This window comes from Petaurus breviceps, unplaced genomic scaffold, assembly GCF_028583685.1.
Source record: "Petaurus breviceps papuanus isolate PSGF00001 unplaced genomic scaffold, PetGlider_PUasm1.0 224, whole genome shotgun sequence".
Taxonomy (NCBI): Eukaryota; Metazoa; Chordata; class Mammalia; order Diprotodontia; family Petauridae; genus Petaurus; species Petaurus breviceps.
Genome location: NW_027185887.1, coordinates 7933915 through 7950524, shown reverse-complemented (window position 1 = coordinate 7950524; position 16610 = coordinate 7933915). Strand labels below are relative to the sequence as shown.

Below are 16610 nucleotides of genomic sequence, written 5' to 3'. Positions count from 1 at the left end.
CACACACACACACACACACACACACACACACACACACACACACCACAGTGCCTAGCACATAATAGGTGCTTAATAAATGCTTACTGCCTTACTGACTGGTATTCATGCTTTATATTTAGATGCCTCCACCTATAGTGAGAAGGGAAGTAGAATCATGTAATGATAATGTAATATAAGATCTTGAATGAATGGGAAGAGAGGGAATAAGACCCACTGATGCTTAACTTCTCACAAATGGAAGCCTGTAACAGGCAAAACAGGGTGGATGCCAATGATGTAAGAGTCAGCCTGAATCTGACAGGTCAAACCTCTTGGAGTAGAGCTGTCATGAATGTCCCTTCTCGTGTAGCTCTGGTTCTTGGATGACCGTTCTACACTGTCTTTCATCACTAGAAAATATGGTCTGATGTGCAAGCCACAAAGCATTGACCTAAATCCCTTGAAATAATGACTTATTTCAACATTTGAATTTTTTTTACAACACTGTAAAAGATCTAAAAAAAATTATACTGCTCTTCTGAAAAGCCCCATTATTTATCTACCCTAGAGACTGAGGAATATATTACAAACAAATACCAGCTTAAACAAGTCCTCTGTGACACTTTTCTCACAATACCACTTAACCCAACTACTCCCCCTTAGCTAACAACTTCTTTTCTCAAAGTCTGTGCAGAAATCGCCTACCAGGATAGTTAATATTTAACAGTCTATCCAGTTTTGGCTTTTTTTTTTTCTGTAGCCTAATTGAGTGACTAAGGGGTTAAATGAAAACTACAGCTCTGCTGTCTCTCTGCACCAGCATGATCATTCTTCAGGGATTCCCTTTTGCATGAGTCACTGATAGAACAGACAGACTGCACGCAAGGAGGCCAAGATAATGTCATTTCTCAAGAGATTGCCACTGCTAAGGACTAGCCCTTTAAGAAAGAGGGAGGGGGGGGCAGAGGAAGCACAAGCCTTCCAGGAGGAAAAAACTGAAAGGAAATTAGAGTACAAGAAGCATTGAGGTGCTTTAAAAGTGAAATGAATTTCCGTGAACAACACGTGTGCAAATGTGAAAAACAAACACAAGGCACTCTCAATTATATTGTTTCATCTGAAGTGGTTTTCCCAAGTATGATACAGAACAGAAAAATGAGAATGATAGCAAATGTAGTTCTATGATATAGTCTGTAATTTTTTAATATTTTTAACAATTATAACAGCTAATCTTACATAATTATTAGCTGCCCTTAGACTCTGAGGATGGAGGAGGAGGGAAGAGTCTTCATGGCTAGGCTAATGAATTGCCAAGATTAAATAATCTAAACTTTTTGGAAGGCTAGTTCACATTGGACTCTAATTCCTATCCTTATTGTACTTGTAAGTGGTATTCTCACACACACACACACACACACACACACACGCACACACACACACACACACACACACACACACACACACACACACTCCCAAAGCAGAGAAAAAAGCCACATGATCTCACAAAAAGCCTAAAGGGTAGCTGGTATTACAGTGTTTTGAAATAATCAATTTAAGTGTTTTTTTTTCTGAAAAAGAATTAGAAAAGAAAAACTTTTCATAAGCTAATGATACAGGGTATTTGGTTACAACAACATTTCAGACTGTATTAGGAATGCAGTAAATGATAAATGTAAGAAAGCCAACCTAGAAGAACAAAATTACACAGGCATTTGTTAAGCTAAATGCCTATTTGTGAATATATGATTTATATGTATATACTTGTATGTGTATGAATTTATAAACCACTTGACTTAAATATTAATGTGAACTTATATGAAAACACACCTGGTTTGAATATATGTTTACTTATTGAGTGTGTATTTATATTTTTTATATTTGCTACCATTATAGTTCTGCATTAATTGAAAAATATTACTAGAAGGGCAGCTAGATACATTTATATTCTTATAGGGGAAGCAGTGTGGCATAGTAAAAAGAATATTGAATTGAGAGTCTAAAAATCCAAGTTTGAGTGACAACTATTATACCACCTATATCACAATGAGCAAGTCACTTAACATCTACCTCAGATGATGAAGAAAGCTCTTTGCAAACTGTAAAATAAGGGTGAGCTGTACTTCAGTCAAAATATTTACAGGTGACTAACTAACTGCATATTCATGGAATCACTGAATCTTATAGACAGGACTATACTCTGTAACATCTCAGCCTTAGTTTGAACAGTGGTAGGGAGCTCATTCTCTTTCTTAACAGCAACAATTGTTCAAATTCAATATATTAAACCAAAACCTGCTTCCCAGTAAGCACTCCACCCCGTCTTTCCCCATTGGTCTTAATTCTGTCCCTTGGAACAACATAGAATATGCTTAATCCTTCTTCTATTCAATAGCCCTTAAAATATTTGAAGACAAATACCATACTCTTCTGGCCTAAGAATCATAAATGGCAGAGAGTCATAAAGAGAGCATTAATTTTCTTTCTGAAACAGAGCCCAACCAAAAATGTCACTCTTGAAGGGTAATTTTAGCTAATTTGTAACAAGAGATATCTAAATACTGTCTTTAAATTCCTTCCTGGTGATACATCTTCCCACATTGACAAATACATATATTGTAAGTTGTAATTTAAATTTAAGCAATTTTAAAGTAAATTTAAGTAATTTCCAAATTAATCCTTTTAGAATGTTTTCCAATAATGCAAATTTTTTTATCATTGTTGTTAGTTGAATTTTCTTTATAATTTCAACTTTCCCCCACCTCCTGTATTACGTTCCTGATTGCACAGGCTTGCCAAGTTAAATACTAGAGACTTTCAAACACATTTTGATTGAAGCACTTAACTTTCCTGCAAACTGTACAAAATCAAGGATCCCATTATGAAGGTTGAATGCCTCAGTGGTTTTCACTTGATTAGAGTAAGTGTTGGATTGGCTCTGCTTTCAAGAACATTTCAATTGGTAAATGTACCAAAAAAGAAAAAAAGGCAACACAACAGCCCTTAACCCCTAAACCTCATACATCCCACCCTGACCACAGTAAAAAAGACTTGAATCCTCTGAAATTGTCTAAACCTCCTGGAAGGAAATGATTGCACTGGAAAATTCTGCTTTTGAATGACAGGGATATGATAAGATAATAGAGAAGTTCACAACACTCAATTAAGTTCAGGGATATGTTGATATGCAGGTGAGAAATTTTGCTAGTAGAAAAACTGTACATACTTTAAATCTCAAAGAAATGAATCAATATTCTTACATGCTCCATTCTTTCAGAGGACATTGTTTTATGTCTTATTAAAAAAAAACCTATTGTAAATGTATAATGCTGGTTTAACCAGAAAATCCAAATTGATTTGTTATACATTACCTCACTTATCACAAGGCTCCTATCTATAGTGCACATATGCACAACACTCACATCCAATTTTATTTGTAAGAAATGAAATAACAATTAGTAGAAAAATTTATCATCAGTCTATGAACAGCAATTACGTAAAACCCTCTAGCATACAAAGTGCTGTGGTAGGCCCAATAAAATGCTCTTAAGCTCAGAATCATATCCAACAGAACCACATTTTGTAGGGGTAACCGACAGAGAATATCTTTAGGGGATTTAGACAACAGCCAAGGCAAAGTGGTGTTCTGGTCACTGAAACCTCAAAAAACAGTTAGCAAATAATGATAGTGTAGGAGTGACCCTACACAGGCTACTGTAGGCATTAACTGAGGAGCCGTAACAGTGCAGCACAAGAGACATTCTTTCTAGAATTCTACCTAAAGACACATGAGGTTAACAAAAGCCATATATGTGAAAAGACTTGGTGGTCTCTAAGATTTTACTAAAAAAAAAAACACCCATCACACCAGTGATGCAGGCCAATGAATTTATAGAGCGATCATTAACAAAGATGGGAAAAGGAACTGGACCCCATAAAATGTGATGCACCATGGTATACTAGATAGGATGGAGGGGGAGAGGAAGAAAAAAATAAATTTACATGATAATTTTGTTGTATATTTGAAAGGAATAGCAAGCTATACATAGCAAATTTGAAGTTTCACGTACAATCATCTTTATTGTTCTATGTTATGGAAATGCTTGTTTTATTCCATGAATTAAAAATTAAAATTTTTAAAATAACATTTAAAAAACTAGAAAAGGCACTTGAACTAAGAAAATCAGGAGACCTGGATGCTAGTCTCAGTTTTGCCTCAGTTTCCTTATCTATAAAAGGGAGTTATAAAAGACAAATGCTAAGTTCCTTTCTATTACTAAGATTCAATTAATTCTATGACCTAGTGTTACATCTATATATCTATATATCTACACATACATGGAGCCCCGAAAATCTTGGTTCAGTTTTAAGCTATTAAACCTTAAAACTGAACCAAAATATATGTATATGTATATGTGTTTGTACATGCGAATGTACAAATATAGAGACAAATACTTACAGAATGTCCTGTAAGTCTTAATGCACATATAAACCATGCTTTCCAAAATGTGATGTAGAGGAGAAAAATACCCAAGGAAGAGAATGTGTTACTACATCTCAGAAAGAGGAGTGGACACCAGATAAGTGGTGTTATATGTAGCCACAGAGGCAGACATGAGGAAACTAAAAGTTGCATTCATTACTAAGAAATACATCTCAAAAGACAAGAAAACAAACTTTCATTTATTTCCTCCTAAAACATTACAAAGTCCTTGGGAGTTCCTGTGATATTAACAATAAAAACTGTCAGAAGGAAACTATAGCTTGCTACAAAAATAAACTCTTAGCTTTTACTTTAAATGCCATAATTGACAGTTCATGCAAAAATTCCTAACTGCCTGTATAAACATATTATGCAAAATGGTATTGTTATGTAGGTCATCCACACAGCTCCACCCCATTACTTGAAAAATATATGCAGAAGGACAACATGCAATTAGAAGGTCTGCACTCTCCCCATCCAGGAATCAAGTTTCCACAAGCATCCAAAACAGAAAAAACTAATGCAAGGCTATTTTTAAAGAAAATACCTGGTGCTTTTTCCACGAAAATTACTTTTGAGTCTTGCAGAAAGTTGTGACCAGACAATATCATTTTTTTCCCACCGATCACTGGATAACTGTCTGTGCTTTGTTTCTCCACTAAAGGCAATTCTTGGGCAGATCTCTGGGCTAGAGGAGAAAAAAACCACATATGGAACATAATTTGTTTTTAAATGATAAAAAGGGTTTAGTAGTTCTCTCAACACTTCTTTGCATTACACAACAAAGTATTTGATACAATCTTCCTGAGAATGCTAAGACTCAATAATGTAAGAGACATTTGAGCATGATTTTCTAGTAAATTCTTTCTGTATAGGATGGTATAATCACCCTCCATTTTCAGTTGGGGAATAGAAGACAAAGATACATTGGTGATGGAACCAGACTTGGAGCAGAAGTCTCATTCTTCAGTATTCAAATTTCTGACAGATTTTTTGGCTTCGTATCACCCAATCATTCAAATGAGTTATTTGGGTGAACCTAAAATATGATCCTCATGTATTTTAAGGAGGCACCACCTAAATTTTGCAAAACAAAATTTAAAACACTGTAACTACTCAAATGATTTTCCTTACTATAATTGTTATAATTAATCTGTAAACATAGCCAGACTAAGAGACAGCATTATATTCAGAACAGAGAACCAGTCTTAGAGTCTGGAAGACCTGAGTTCAAGAGTTACCTCTGAAAGATAATGTCTGTGTGACCCTGAGCAAGTCACTTAACTTTTCAGTGACCCAGATAACTCTAAGATGAAATTGGAGAGTAGCTGCTCATCTACAATGATAGAGGGATTTTCCTTGGGAGTTCATCACCCCAATGAAATCACTAGACCAGAACAAAATTTGAAAATAAGGTGTTTTCATTGCATCTCTTTTATTCTCCAACTAAAAACTCATAATCTTAGCTTATTTGTGAGGGGGAAACCCAATCCCCTTGCCCAATAGAATCTCAAAATAGCAGAGACACAATATTGTCCATCAGTGTATAGAATATACTCTTCTGGAAGGTAGAGGATGATTCTTTTTTATCTTTGCATCTCCAGTACCTACTCCAGAGTAGGCACTTAGTAAGTTCTTGTTGATTGATCGATTGATTTGTATCCCCTTTACCTTCCCAGAATCCCTGCTTTAAGAGTAGGTGCTTAATAAATACTTGAAGATTGTCTGGATCACCCTTGTTATGGTAAAAAAAAAACTTTTTCCTGCTTTTAGAATCCAAAGAGAACTTAACTCTTTGAGAATTCTCTTGAAACATTTGTAACTGCCACCTTGCCACGCAGTTGTGGTATGATGGAGATGTTCTATCAGCCAGATCCTATACAACATTAGAAGCATGCCTAAGGCCTGGAATTATGGAGGGCCCAGAAATCTAGGGCTCTGGGTGGTTTGGCCTGACCCTAAGATAATACCTTTGGGAATTAAGTGAGGCCACTATGTGGCCACAATGAATAGAGTGCTAGACCAGTGCAGAAGACTTTGAGTTTAAATCTATCCTCTGACACTAGCTGTGTGACTCTGGGCAAGTCACTGAGTTGCCAGTTATCTCAACTATAAAATAGGAATAATGACAGTACCTACCTCACAGGACTGTTGTGAGGCTCAAATTCTAATAAATAATCCACTACTGTCCTAAGCACTTATTATGTACTCAGTTTGGTACTTGGTGCTAGAGGTGGAGTGGGGTTTACACTGTAGTTTGGTAGAGCAGACCAACAAACAGGAAACTTAACCAACAATTCAAGACAGTGTGCAATTAAGTCCTAAATCAGGTGAGGTGGGACTTAAACAAGGCCTCAAAAGAAAGAAATCAGTTAAGGTTTTTGAGCTATCTAGAGCATGAAAAAGGCAGCATTTGGGAAAGATCCATTCAGGAGTCTTATAAAGGATGGATCAGAGGAGGGAAACTGGAATCTGAGAGGTATGAGGTAATGAGCACTTGGATCTAGGAGGTGTCAATGGGAATGGAATGGAATAAATGAAGAATGAATGGAAAGGCATTTGCTAAGCCCTTACCATGTGCAAAGCCCTGTGCTAAGTACTGAGGATACGAGTTGAAAACCCAGAAAGTCTTTTCTCTCAAGGACCTCAAATTCTAATGAGAGAAAGAGCACATATAGAAGGTTTCAGCTGAAGAAGAAGGGGTAGGACCACATTGAAAAGACAGACATGTACTGAAGGAAAATTCAACAGGATTTGGTAAGTAATTTGATATGAGGGGTGAAAGGAAGGAGCAAGTCAAAGATAACTCTAAAGTTTTGAGCCTATTTCTGGAGAAATGATTGTGTCACTAGGAGAGAAATAGATGAACTCAGGAAGGGAAGAAGAAAGTTTCTTGGAGGGAAGAGTTTATGATGAATTAAGTTTTTGACATGTTAAGCTTGGGGTGATGGCTAGAGTCACTTAGATGTTCAATAGACCATTAGAGAGCCAAGCTGGAGTCTGGAAAAGAGGCTAGGTTTGGAGATGAATATCTAAGAGTCATAAGCAGAGAGGTAACATCTGAAACCATGAGACTAACTGAGGGAGAGAAGTATAAATAAAGAAGAGCAGAAGGCTAGAGGACTGAACCTTGGCACTTGTCCATAGCTAGGAAGAAAAAGGTAGAAAGGCTAAAGGTAATAAAGGAATAGTTAAGAGGATGGTTCTCTGTCTGCTCCAGAAGCATGGTGCTATCATGAGAAGCAGAGATTGATCTCTTAAAAAGCCAGTCACTTTGGCCACACCCCATGTAAGCTTTTCTCTAACCTGCTCTGGGGAACATTTCCCTTATTCTCTTCTCTTTAACCACCATAAAGAGGAAGAGGAGTAAAAGACATGCAGGTAACATGGAGAAGAGGAGTCTCTCAGTTCAGTCTCCAATAATTTGTTAAAGGTCATGCATGAAATGAGTGAAGCTATAATAAGTAGAAACCAGGATCTTGTTCCCTAACAGACCCTTGTTTAGAAATGAGATGGGGGCAGGGGGAAAAAGAAGACAATTTGATAAGACTCATAAAACTAAATGAAGTAGCATGTTCAGACTGTTTAATAGGTTCACTCGAACTGAGGCTGAGAGGTGATGTAACTTGCCTTAGGTCACACAACTAAGTGACAGAGGCAGGAATGTGTAACCAAGTTATGTGAACTTTCTGGGTTTCATCTTCTTCCTCCATAAAATGAGAGGCTTGGAAAAAAGGATGCAGTCCCAAAACTCTTTGGTTTTAAAAAAAAAAGGAATCTTCAAGGAATACAATGAATAGGACTATGAATTAATTCCATACAAGAAGTTTCAAAGCTCCCAGTCTCATTTTCTGCAATTTCTATGACATTACAGGGAATTCTTAGGTGATACATTTAAGATAGTTCAAAGGTCTATAACAAAATTATTTTCTTTTCAGTTCTTCACACAGATTGCAGGTTGTAATTAGGTAAATCATGGTGGGTTTTGAATGCTCTGATGCATTATCAAGGTTACTCTAACAAATAGCCTCTGAATGATAGTGATGATGATGATAATGATGAAGATTAAGGCTAGTGTTTATGCTTGCAGACCACTTTACAAATATCTCATTTGATCTTCACAACAACTCCAAGAGACAAGAGCTATATTTATCCCAATTTTCAGATGAGGAAAGTGGGGCAGAAAGAGGTTAAGGGACCAGCACTCTATGTACTGCACCAAATATGTAAAATATATAACTTTTTTAAGTCCACATTTAAAGCAAGCATCAATTTTTCTCATACCATGACTAAATGTTTCTTTGTAACATTCAAAACTAGGGTGATTAAGCATTATTTTAACGAGAAATGGGTAATGCTTTTCAGTGACTCTGAACCATCAAATATATATTTTTGAAGAAACAAGTTAATAATGATAATAGCTAACACGTACATAGTACTCTGTGCCAGGCACTATGCTAAGTGCTCAAAAATTATCTTATTTGATACACATAATAACCCTAGGAGGTAAGTGTTATTATCATTCCCATCTTACAGACAAGGAAAATGAGACAAATGAAGGGTTAAGTGACTTGCCCAGGGGTCACAAAGCTAGTAAGTATATGAGGTCAAATGTTGCACTTGGGCCTTCCTGATCTAGGATCGGTGTTATCCACTGTACCACCTAGCTACTGTACAAACATAAACAAAAAAAAGCAAAATTGCTATCATGAACTGTTCAAGTAATTCCATATCTCTGTGCTTCCTCATCTATTCAGTGTTAGAAAAAATATCTCTAAAGTCTCTTTCTACTAAATTCTATATAGTCCTTGGAAAGAAGGGGGGAAAGTAAATAATTACTTACAACACTCAATAGGATTTGATGCTACTTGGAGAGAGAGAGTTCTGCCATTAGATTGTGGAATATGAACCCGGAAAACCAGTCTCACTCTCGTATTCTTTCTTCCAATGTCAGTTTCACCTTTCCGCAGTTCAATGTCTGAGTTTCTGAGTTTTAGGATTCCAGCACAATCAATACTGCTCAAAACAAAACAAAAGGTCATTTAATATTTTTTCCAGTTTCTTACATAATAGAGTTGAAAACTTCTAAACTCTCATCCTTTAGAAATGCCCTCTGATTTTACCATAACATCTATGGTATTATAGTGATATGAGTATGCACACATCCTAGTGCCATTGGAAGCTACCCATTGTTATGGTTCTGTGGTAAAGGAAAAAGGTATATTTGAAGGTAAAGACATTCAGAGCAGTCACCAAGGGCATCACTGAGACTGTATCTACACATGCCAAGTCAAGCAGATAACTGAGGCAATTTCATAGATAATTCAATACCCAAAATAACCTTGGCTCAATTAGCTCCATCTCTCAGGCAAAATAATTTTATTTTATTTTTAGGTAAAATAATTTTGGACACATAGTGAGTCAAAAACATTTATTAAGCATCTACTATGTGTCTGGCACTGTGCTAATAATAAAGCTAAGTGTCTTGATTCTCCCATCATTTGGTATGATAACAGAGTTAATTTTTTTTTAAAGCAATCAGGGTTAAGTAACTTGCTCAAGGTTACACAGCCAGTTATTTTTGGGTGTGGTGCTGAGTATCTGAGCCTGGATTTGATCCAGGTCATCCCGACACTGGAGCCGGTACTCTTACTCGCTGAGCCACCTGGCTGCCCCTAAGCAATAGGGGTTAAGTAACTTGCTCAAGGTTACACGGCCAAGTGTTTCTGGGTGGGTGCTAAGTGTCTGAGCCCGGGATTCGATCTCCAGGTCATCCCAACACTGGAGCCAGTGCTCTTACTCCTGTGCTACCTGGCCGCCCCCCAGAGTTAAATTTTTAACTATGTAACTATGGTAGGGGGAAAATAATGGAAAGTACAGCTAGCAATGTCATGTAGAAAAAACCTATTAAAATCATTCTTCACTAGATTCACATTCATCATGATACACATGCACTAGTGATTCTTCCAGGAGCTAATGCAGTACTGTTCAAGCTCTCATTTTCCTGGTTTACAATTTGTATTGTTATGATTCAAATAAGCTTCAGTGCAGATTCCACAAAGTGCTGACCCATAATAATCCACAATATTTTCTTCCTTTCCCATAGTATTTATCAGAAATAATAGTAAAAAGTCTGACAGTTATTTTAACACCTAGTACTTAGCTAAGAGTCTAGAAAATGAAAATTTACAACAAGGTCCTCTCAAGTTTTAAGAACCTAAGTGGAAACTACCATTCATCTGGGCTCAAGTTGGATGGGTACCTCTCAATGTTTCTAATACAGCAAGTCCTCCTCTGAAAATCTTGAAGTGCTCTGAGGCATGTAGTAAATGAACTGGTTTTTATAAGTATCATAACTAGACTCATTTAAAGCAGATGAAAGTCATCAGAATCCATTTGATTTCATGTCAGTTCTCAGGATCCTGACTAGAAACCAAATCAAAGATACTTGAAATTTCCCCAAGTTGAGAGAAATTTTGTATTGATTTTACAATATAGACTTTTATAGTTATAAATTCTCTGTAAAGATAACAGATAATTTCACTGTGATTCTGATAAACAGAGTTATAATTAATGACCTAAATATGATTAGGAACCATTTGAACAAGGCAAGGTTTGTTCTTTTACTTTTGTATAGAGTATAATTGAGAGTGAATGATTAGCAACAGAATCATTTTTCTACAACTTAAGATAGTATTTGAAAATACTCTTGTAATAATAATGTTTTTAAAATTTTGTATTCATTGCAGATCAGATCATACTATTTTTTCCACCTTATTATTTTCATGATTTCTGTTTTGTGTCTTCTTTCACGTGACTAATATGGAAATATGTTTTGCATGTTTGCACGTGGGTAAACTATATCAGATTGTTTACCATCGCGGGAAGGGAGGATAAGGGAGGAGGGAGAGAATTTGGAACTTAAAAAAAAATTTTAATGAATGTTAAAATAATATGTAATTGGGAAAAAATAAAATGTTATTAAAGTAAAAAATTATGTCCAGGTGACTCTAATTTTCTTGCTTCACAGTCAAGAACAACTAGGTGTCATGTTTAGTAGCTGCTAAATAGAAGAACAGGGTGGGAGATATTTACAGGGTTGTAATTGAGATATTTATTTTAAGTGCCATTAATCACAGTGGCTGAAACCCTAGAAAGAAACAAATCAGTTATCATAAATATCCGGGGGTTCATTTAGGTGTTAAGCTAAGAATACTCTCAGCCACTGGAATTTGGTAAATTTGTTAAAGGCTGAAATGATTTGGAGGACTGGGTGAGAAAGTCAGGAAAAGAGAAAACACACAGACACACAAGTCTACTGAAGTCACCAAGTGGCCCAGTCCACAAAGCTTACATTGCTCGCATGTTATTTTCCGGCAGAAGTGGAATTTCCAGGACTTTGGTGTTGGAGAGGATTGCTTCATGGCTGGTGGTGGAGACAGTTTTCCCTGTTATCCGGTGGACCTGGTAGAAAGCATGTGGTCTCAGCAGGCGGTCGTCTGCTGTCCCGATGAACAGCTGTAGTGTGAGCGGCTCACTTTCTAAGTAACCATGTAGCTGGCAAAAGAACAGAAAACTCCCACTAAGCACCACGCACATAAACTGCTAGGAATCAATTAAATTTTTATAAGCAAGAGACTCTAATTCTAGGAGAAAACTAGTGACAGGTGCTAAGTGTTAAATCCCCTCCCACCTCCCACCCCTTTTTTTCTCTGTAGTGTAATAGTGGTACAATAAAAAAAAAAGTGCATTTAGAAAATGTCTCATTATTCTAAAAGACCTGGGGCACTTAGCTAGATTTAAGTTCTGAACAGTCCTACTGTCTGCTTAAACACACACACGTGTATATACATGTATGACCACATGCCTACCCACTACCACGAAAAAACAAACAAAAAATACCATTTTAAAATTACATATCAGGATAAAGTAAGAATTAAGTGGATTTTTCTTTTCAGTACTCTGATTTAAGCCATCCTATCTCCTGACACAGAGCTGACTTCATCTTCTCAGATGCCTACATGTTTCCCAAGGTTATCCTTTTCATCATAAGCATCGTCAGTAGGCTCCATGAGAAACCAGACTTTCTTTCATTTTTTCATTTTAGGCAAGTATATGCTAGTAAGTATGATGTAGGAATAACCTGTATGCATTGGCTGACTTTGTCCTGTGGAAATTAGCATGTTATGCCAGGGCTCCATTGTTCATACCAATTCACTTCCTCTGAATCAATATCAGTAGTATTCATGCTACTGAGAAATGTGTTTTCTTCTTTAAAGAACAAGAAACTAAACAAGGCACAACATCTCTCATAAAGTTAGTTTGATAAAGTTCAAACCAGCAAAATAACCCAGATCAGTCTAAGATTGGCACTTCTTCTGCCCAGTCTGATGGATCTTTCCCCTTTCAAACTAAGTACTTAAAAACACAGTCATGGCCACAATGATGTTCCCAACATACAAGAACAATCAATTCAGCCTTCAGATTGGGTGGGGGAATGTTCCACTAATTGGATAAGTCTGCTTAAGCGTCTGGCCACCAGTTGGCAGACACAACACATGGAAAACTATATACTGACATTCCTCAAGAAAATGCCAGTTCAGACTAAGCCTGTTTTTTTTTTCCCCTCCAGAAAGGAATAGAGTAAATTAGGCACAACAGTTTTGTATCTCTCTAATGAGACTTCATTAAAAGATACTGAAAAATTCTGGGATTTTGATGAGTCTATTTGTTGTCAGAATCCATTCTTTCTTCTCCGAAGACACACCTCCTAGGGCACTGGGATGGCACATACATGATGTTCTCTTCTTCCCAATGAACTGTTTTTGAGCTATCACTAGAGCTCACATACCTAAACCCATTTTAAGGCAACATACAATCTGGTCTGATGAAATCTGCCATAAGCACTAACTGCTTCATCTTAACTCATTCCACACACTAAGTTTGACTTCTCCTTACAGAACACTTTAAATAATTTTTAAGCTATCATCTTATGGGTATTTTTAGCACTAATAATAGCATTTTCAGTTGATAATACAATTCCCATTTTCAGAAGCAACACAGTAGAAGTTAAGTAACTTCAGGGCTCAGTGGCACATAGTGCCACTTATTTATTAAGTGGCACTTAATAAATGCTTGTTGATTGATTAATAAGTGTGTTCTTTTTTTCATAAGGTACTCCATAATCAATCAGATGTATTACATTAGCTTACTCATCTTTCTAAACCATCTCTTTGCAAGAGCATCTGACACAGACCTGTTGAACCAGCTGTGATTGATGGTAACCACTATGCTCTTCATTCAGTTTAATTAAAGTCATAGGCAAGTGCTATATTATGGCCCAGGAAAAAAAAATTTTTTTAATTTAAAAAAACCAGCTTCCTTTTTTAAGGAACCACTCTTTGGAGACCCAGATTGTGAAGGATCATGAAGATGAAATGAAGGCATAAGAAAAAAAGACAGGAGGACACGATTTAAAAAAAGGTAAATTCATCAAACAACAAATGTGTATTCCATACTTACAACACCAATATTCTTCTTAATTTACTTGTGTGAATATGAATAAAGGCAGCTAATCATGACATATAGAAGCAAACTATGAAAAGCACGTTTACAAAATTTAGTTAAGGGGTTAGGAAAGGACCCCCCTATTATAACAGCTAAATTCTTCCAATCCAATCTTACTTCAGTTCCCAAGAGACAAATACTTAATGAAGTCAGTCAGTAAGTAAATATTTATTAAGTACCTCCTATTGTGTCAGGCACTGTGATAAAACGGCGATAGGTCATGGGTGTGATAAAGTCAACTCCAAGGGGTTCACCCAATCATTAAATTTTCAGTACTAGTATTTATACTTGGGAAATTGGCAAATGCTACAAATGTGGGATTGGTTTATTATTTTGTTGATCATTTAGATTTACCAAAGTGATATGAAAATATTAATAATGCAAAATAAACTTGAAAGTGTATTGTGGGTTCCTTTTTTTCCCCCAGATTGGTTATTTAACATTTCCCAGCAGAGTCCAATGTGTGAATCGGTCCAAAAAAAGGTGGATGGGGTTGTATAATGGTTTGGTGTTGTGGGAGGTTCTGGGGTTGACCTTGGATGTCTGTGTAATGAGTGAGAGAGAGAGAGAGAGAGAGAGAGAGAGAGAGAGAGACAGAGAGAGAGAGACAGAGAGAGACAGAGAGAGAGAGAGACAGAGAGAGACAGAGAGAGACAGAGAGAGACAGAGACAGAGACAGAGAGATACAGACAGAGAGAGAGAGAGAGAGGGAGTTCTGGGGCTAACACAGTGAATGACTTTCTAAGCCCCAATGAGTACAAAAGAGAAGTGCAGGAGACTGGGCTGGGGGAATGAACTGAGGTAGTACAGAAATTGAGAGTAAGCATTTATAGGGTCACCTGAAAAAGAAATGTTTAATGGGTGACCAGGAAACTCCTCCTCCAAAGTCCTTCTGAAAACTCTTGGAGTATCAAACTCAGAGGAGCCCAAGTAACTTGGACACCCTACTTATTCAGCTGGACATTTCCCTTGCTCTCCACCAAATATCATCCACAACTGCCTGAAATTCCTACAATTTGAAATTGGTAGTGGCTAATAAGGCCCTCTTTTAAGATGGAACTACCCTTGGAGAATTCAGAGATATTGATTAATCAGATTGCTTTCCTTCCAGAAGAATGTCAATTTGGGTGGCTGGACTGGGAAATGAGAGACATAATTTGAGGCCAAGGGCGGGGAGGGGTGGTGCAGGGTGTGAACTGATTTGAGGGAGGAACTGATTACTTTAGTTTGAAACATTAGTAGAAATGTCGACTTTCAACTGGACATATCATACTAGATTTCAGGTAAGGGGACATTACTGAGGATATAGTATTGAAATGATCATAAAATCTGCGAGAGAATTAATGAGTTTTATAAGAGCAAGAGAGAAAGTAAGAGCAAATGTCAAAGTCAACAACACTTCAGAACTAGCAAATAGGGTCTTCAACACATATTTTAATATTTTAGGGCAATGTATATGGTTTCAAACATATTTTGATATACTTAAATGTTTTTATTTTTATTTCTAATACATTAATATATTTGAAAACACAATTTGCAAGTCTATATGATGAGCTGGAGAGTCTGATTTTGCAATTAACTGCTTCTGGATTTTGATGAGAAGAGGATATTGATTTTTTTTTTTTTAGTTACTAGGCTGGCCCCTCACATGTTCTTACATGTGAAATCTGTGGTCTATAAGCCATTTGGTTTGATGCAAGCAGAGTGGCTCATTATGAGAGCAGTTGAAAGCATCATGATTTTCATTAACTCTTCTGAACCCCCAGTACATGGCACCCAGCCAACATTAATACTGTTATAAGATAAAAGGAACCCTAAGTCTGAGTGCTCACTTCAAACAGGTACCACAGTCTGTATCCTTCAGTTCAATTATCAACTCCAAAGGCCACAAGCAGCAGGAGAAAAAAAAATTGTGTTCTATATTGAATCAGTATTAGTTTAGACACTCTAATTTGCTGCCTCAATAAACATAAGAGAACTATGTTTCCAAGACTTTGGGTGGGATGTTTAAACAAAGAATTTGTTTTCTGACAGACCTTCCAAGTTAAAACTGAGAGCATGTTGCTTTTCATTTACGATAATGAGTTTGTGCTTCTTATTTGGGCAATATTTTAAAGAAAGAAGAAATGGTTTGATGACAGCAGTATCTACATTGGGCTGTAAAATTGGGAAGTTATCAGTGATCCATGGAACCTAGAATGTGAAGTTAAGATAATTTGGAAACAATCAATCCTCTACTTCACATACTTCACTAGTATAGATTTGGGTCAGAGGTTCCAATATCTCTACCTTTATGTCTTTTTTTTTTTAAAGCAATTGGGGTTAAGTAACTTGCCCAAGGTTACATGGCCAGTTGTGTGTGTGTGTGTGTGTGTGTGTGTGTGTGTGTGTGTGTGTGTGTTAAGTATCTGAGGCCGGAACCAATCCTGGGTCCTCCCAACTCAGGGGCTGGCGCTCTTAATCACTGCGCCACCTAGCCACCCCTTATATCTTTTCTCACTATTTCTTCTAGCATATTACGAGATTCTTCAGACAGTGCCCCCCCCAGCTCATTCTCTCTCTCTCTCTCTCTCTCTCTCTCTCT

At 36.8% G+C, this 16610-nt stretch overlaps 1 protein-coding gene across 4 annotated transcripts in view; it reads right to left on the bottom strand.

Moving 5' to 3' along the window:
• NFATC1 (nuclear factor of activated T cells 1) overlaps window positions 1–16610 on the bottom strand; it is a 212402-nt gene that overhangs the window by 91068 nt on the left and 104724 nt on the right. For all 4 annotated transcript variants that reach the window (XM_069095005.1, XM_069095007.1, XM_069095008.1 and 1 more), the window contains exons 4-6: window positions 11814–12016; window positions 9303–9475; window positions 5007–5147 (exon numbers count right to left, since the gene is read on the bottom strand). In XM_069095005.1, coding sequence (XP_068951106.1) covers window positions 5007–5147; window positions 9303–9475; window positions 11814–12016 — 517 coding nt within the window. The remainder of the gene's footprint in view (window positions 1–5006; window positions 5148–9302; window positions 9476–11813; window positions 12017–16610) is intronic.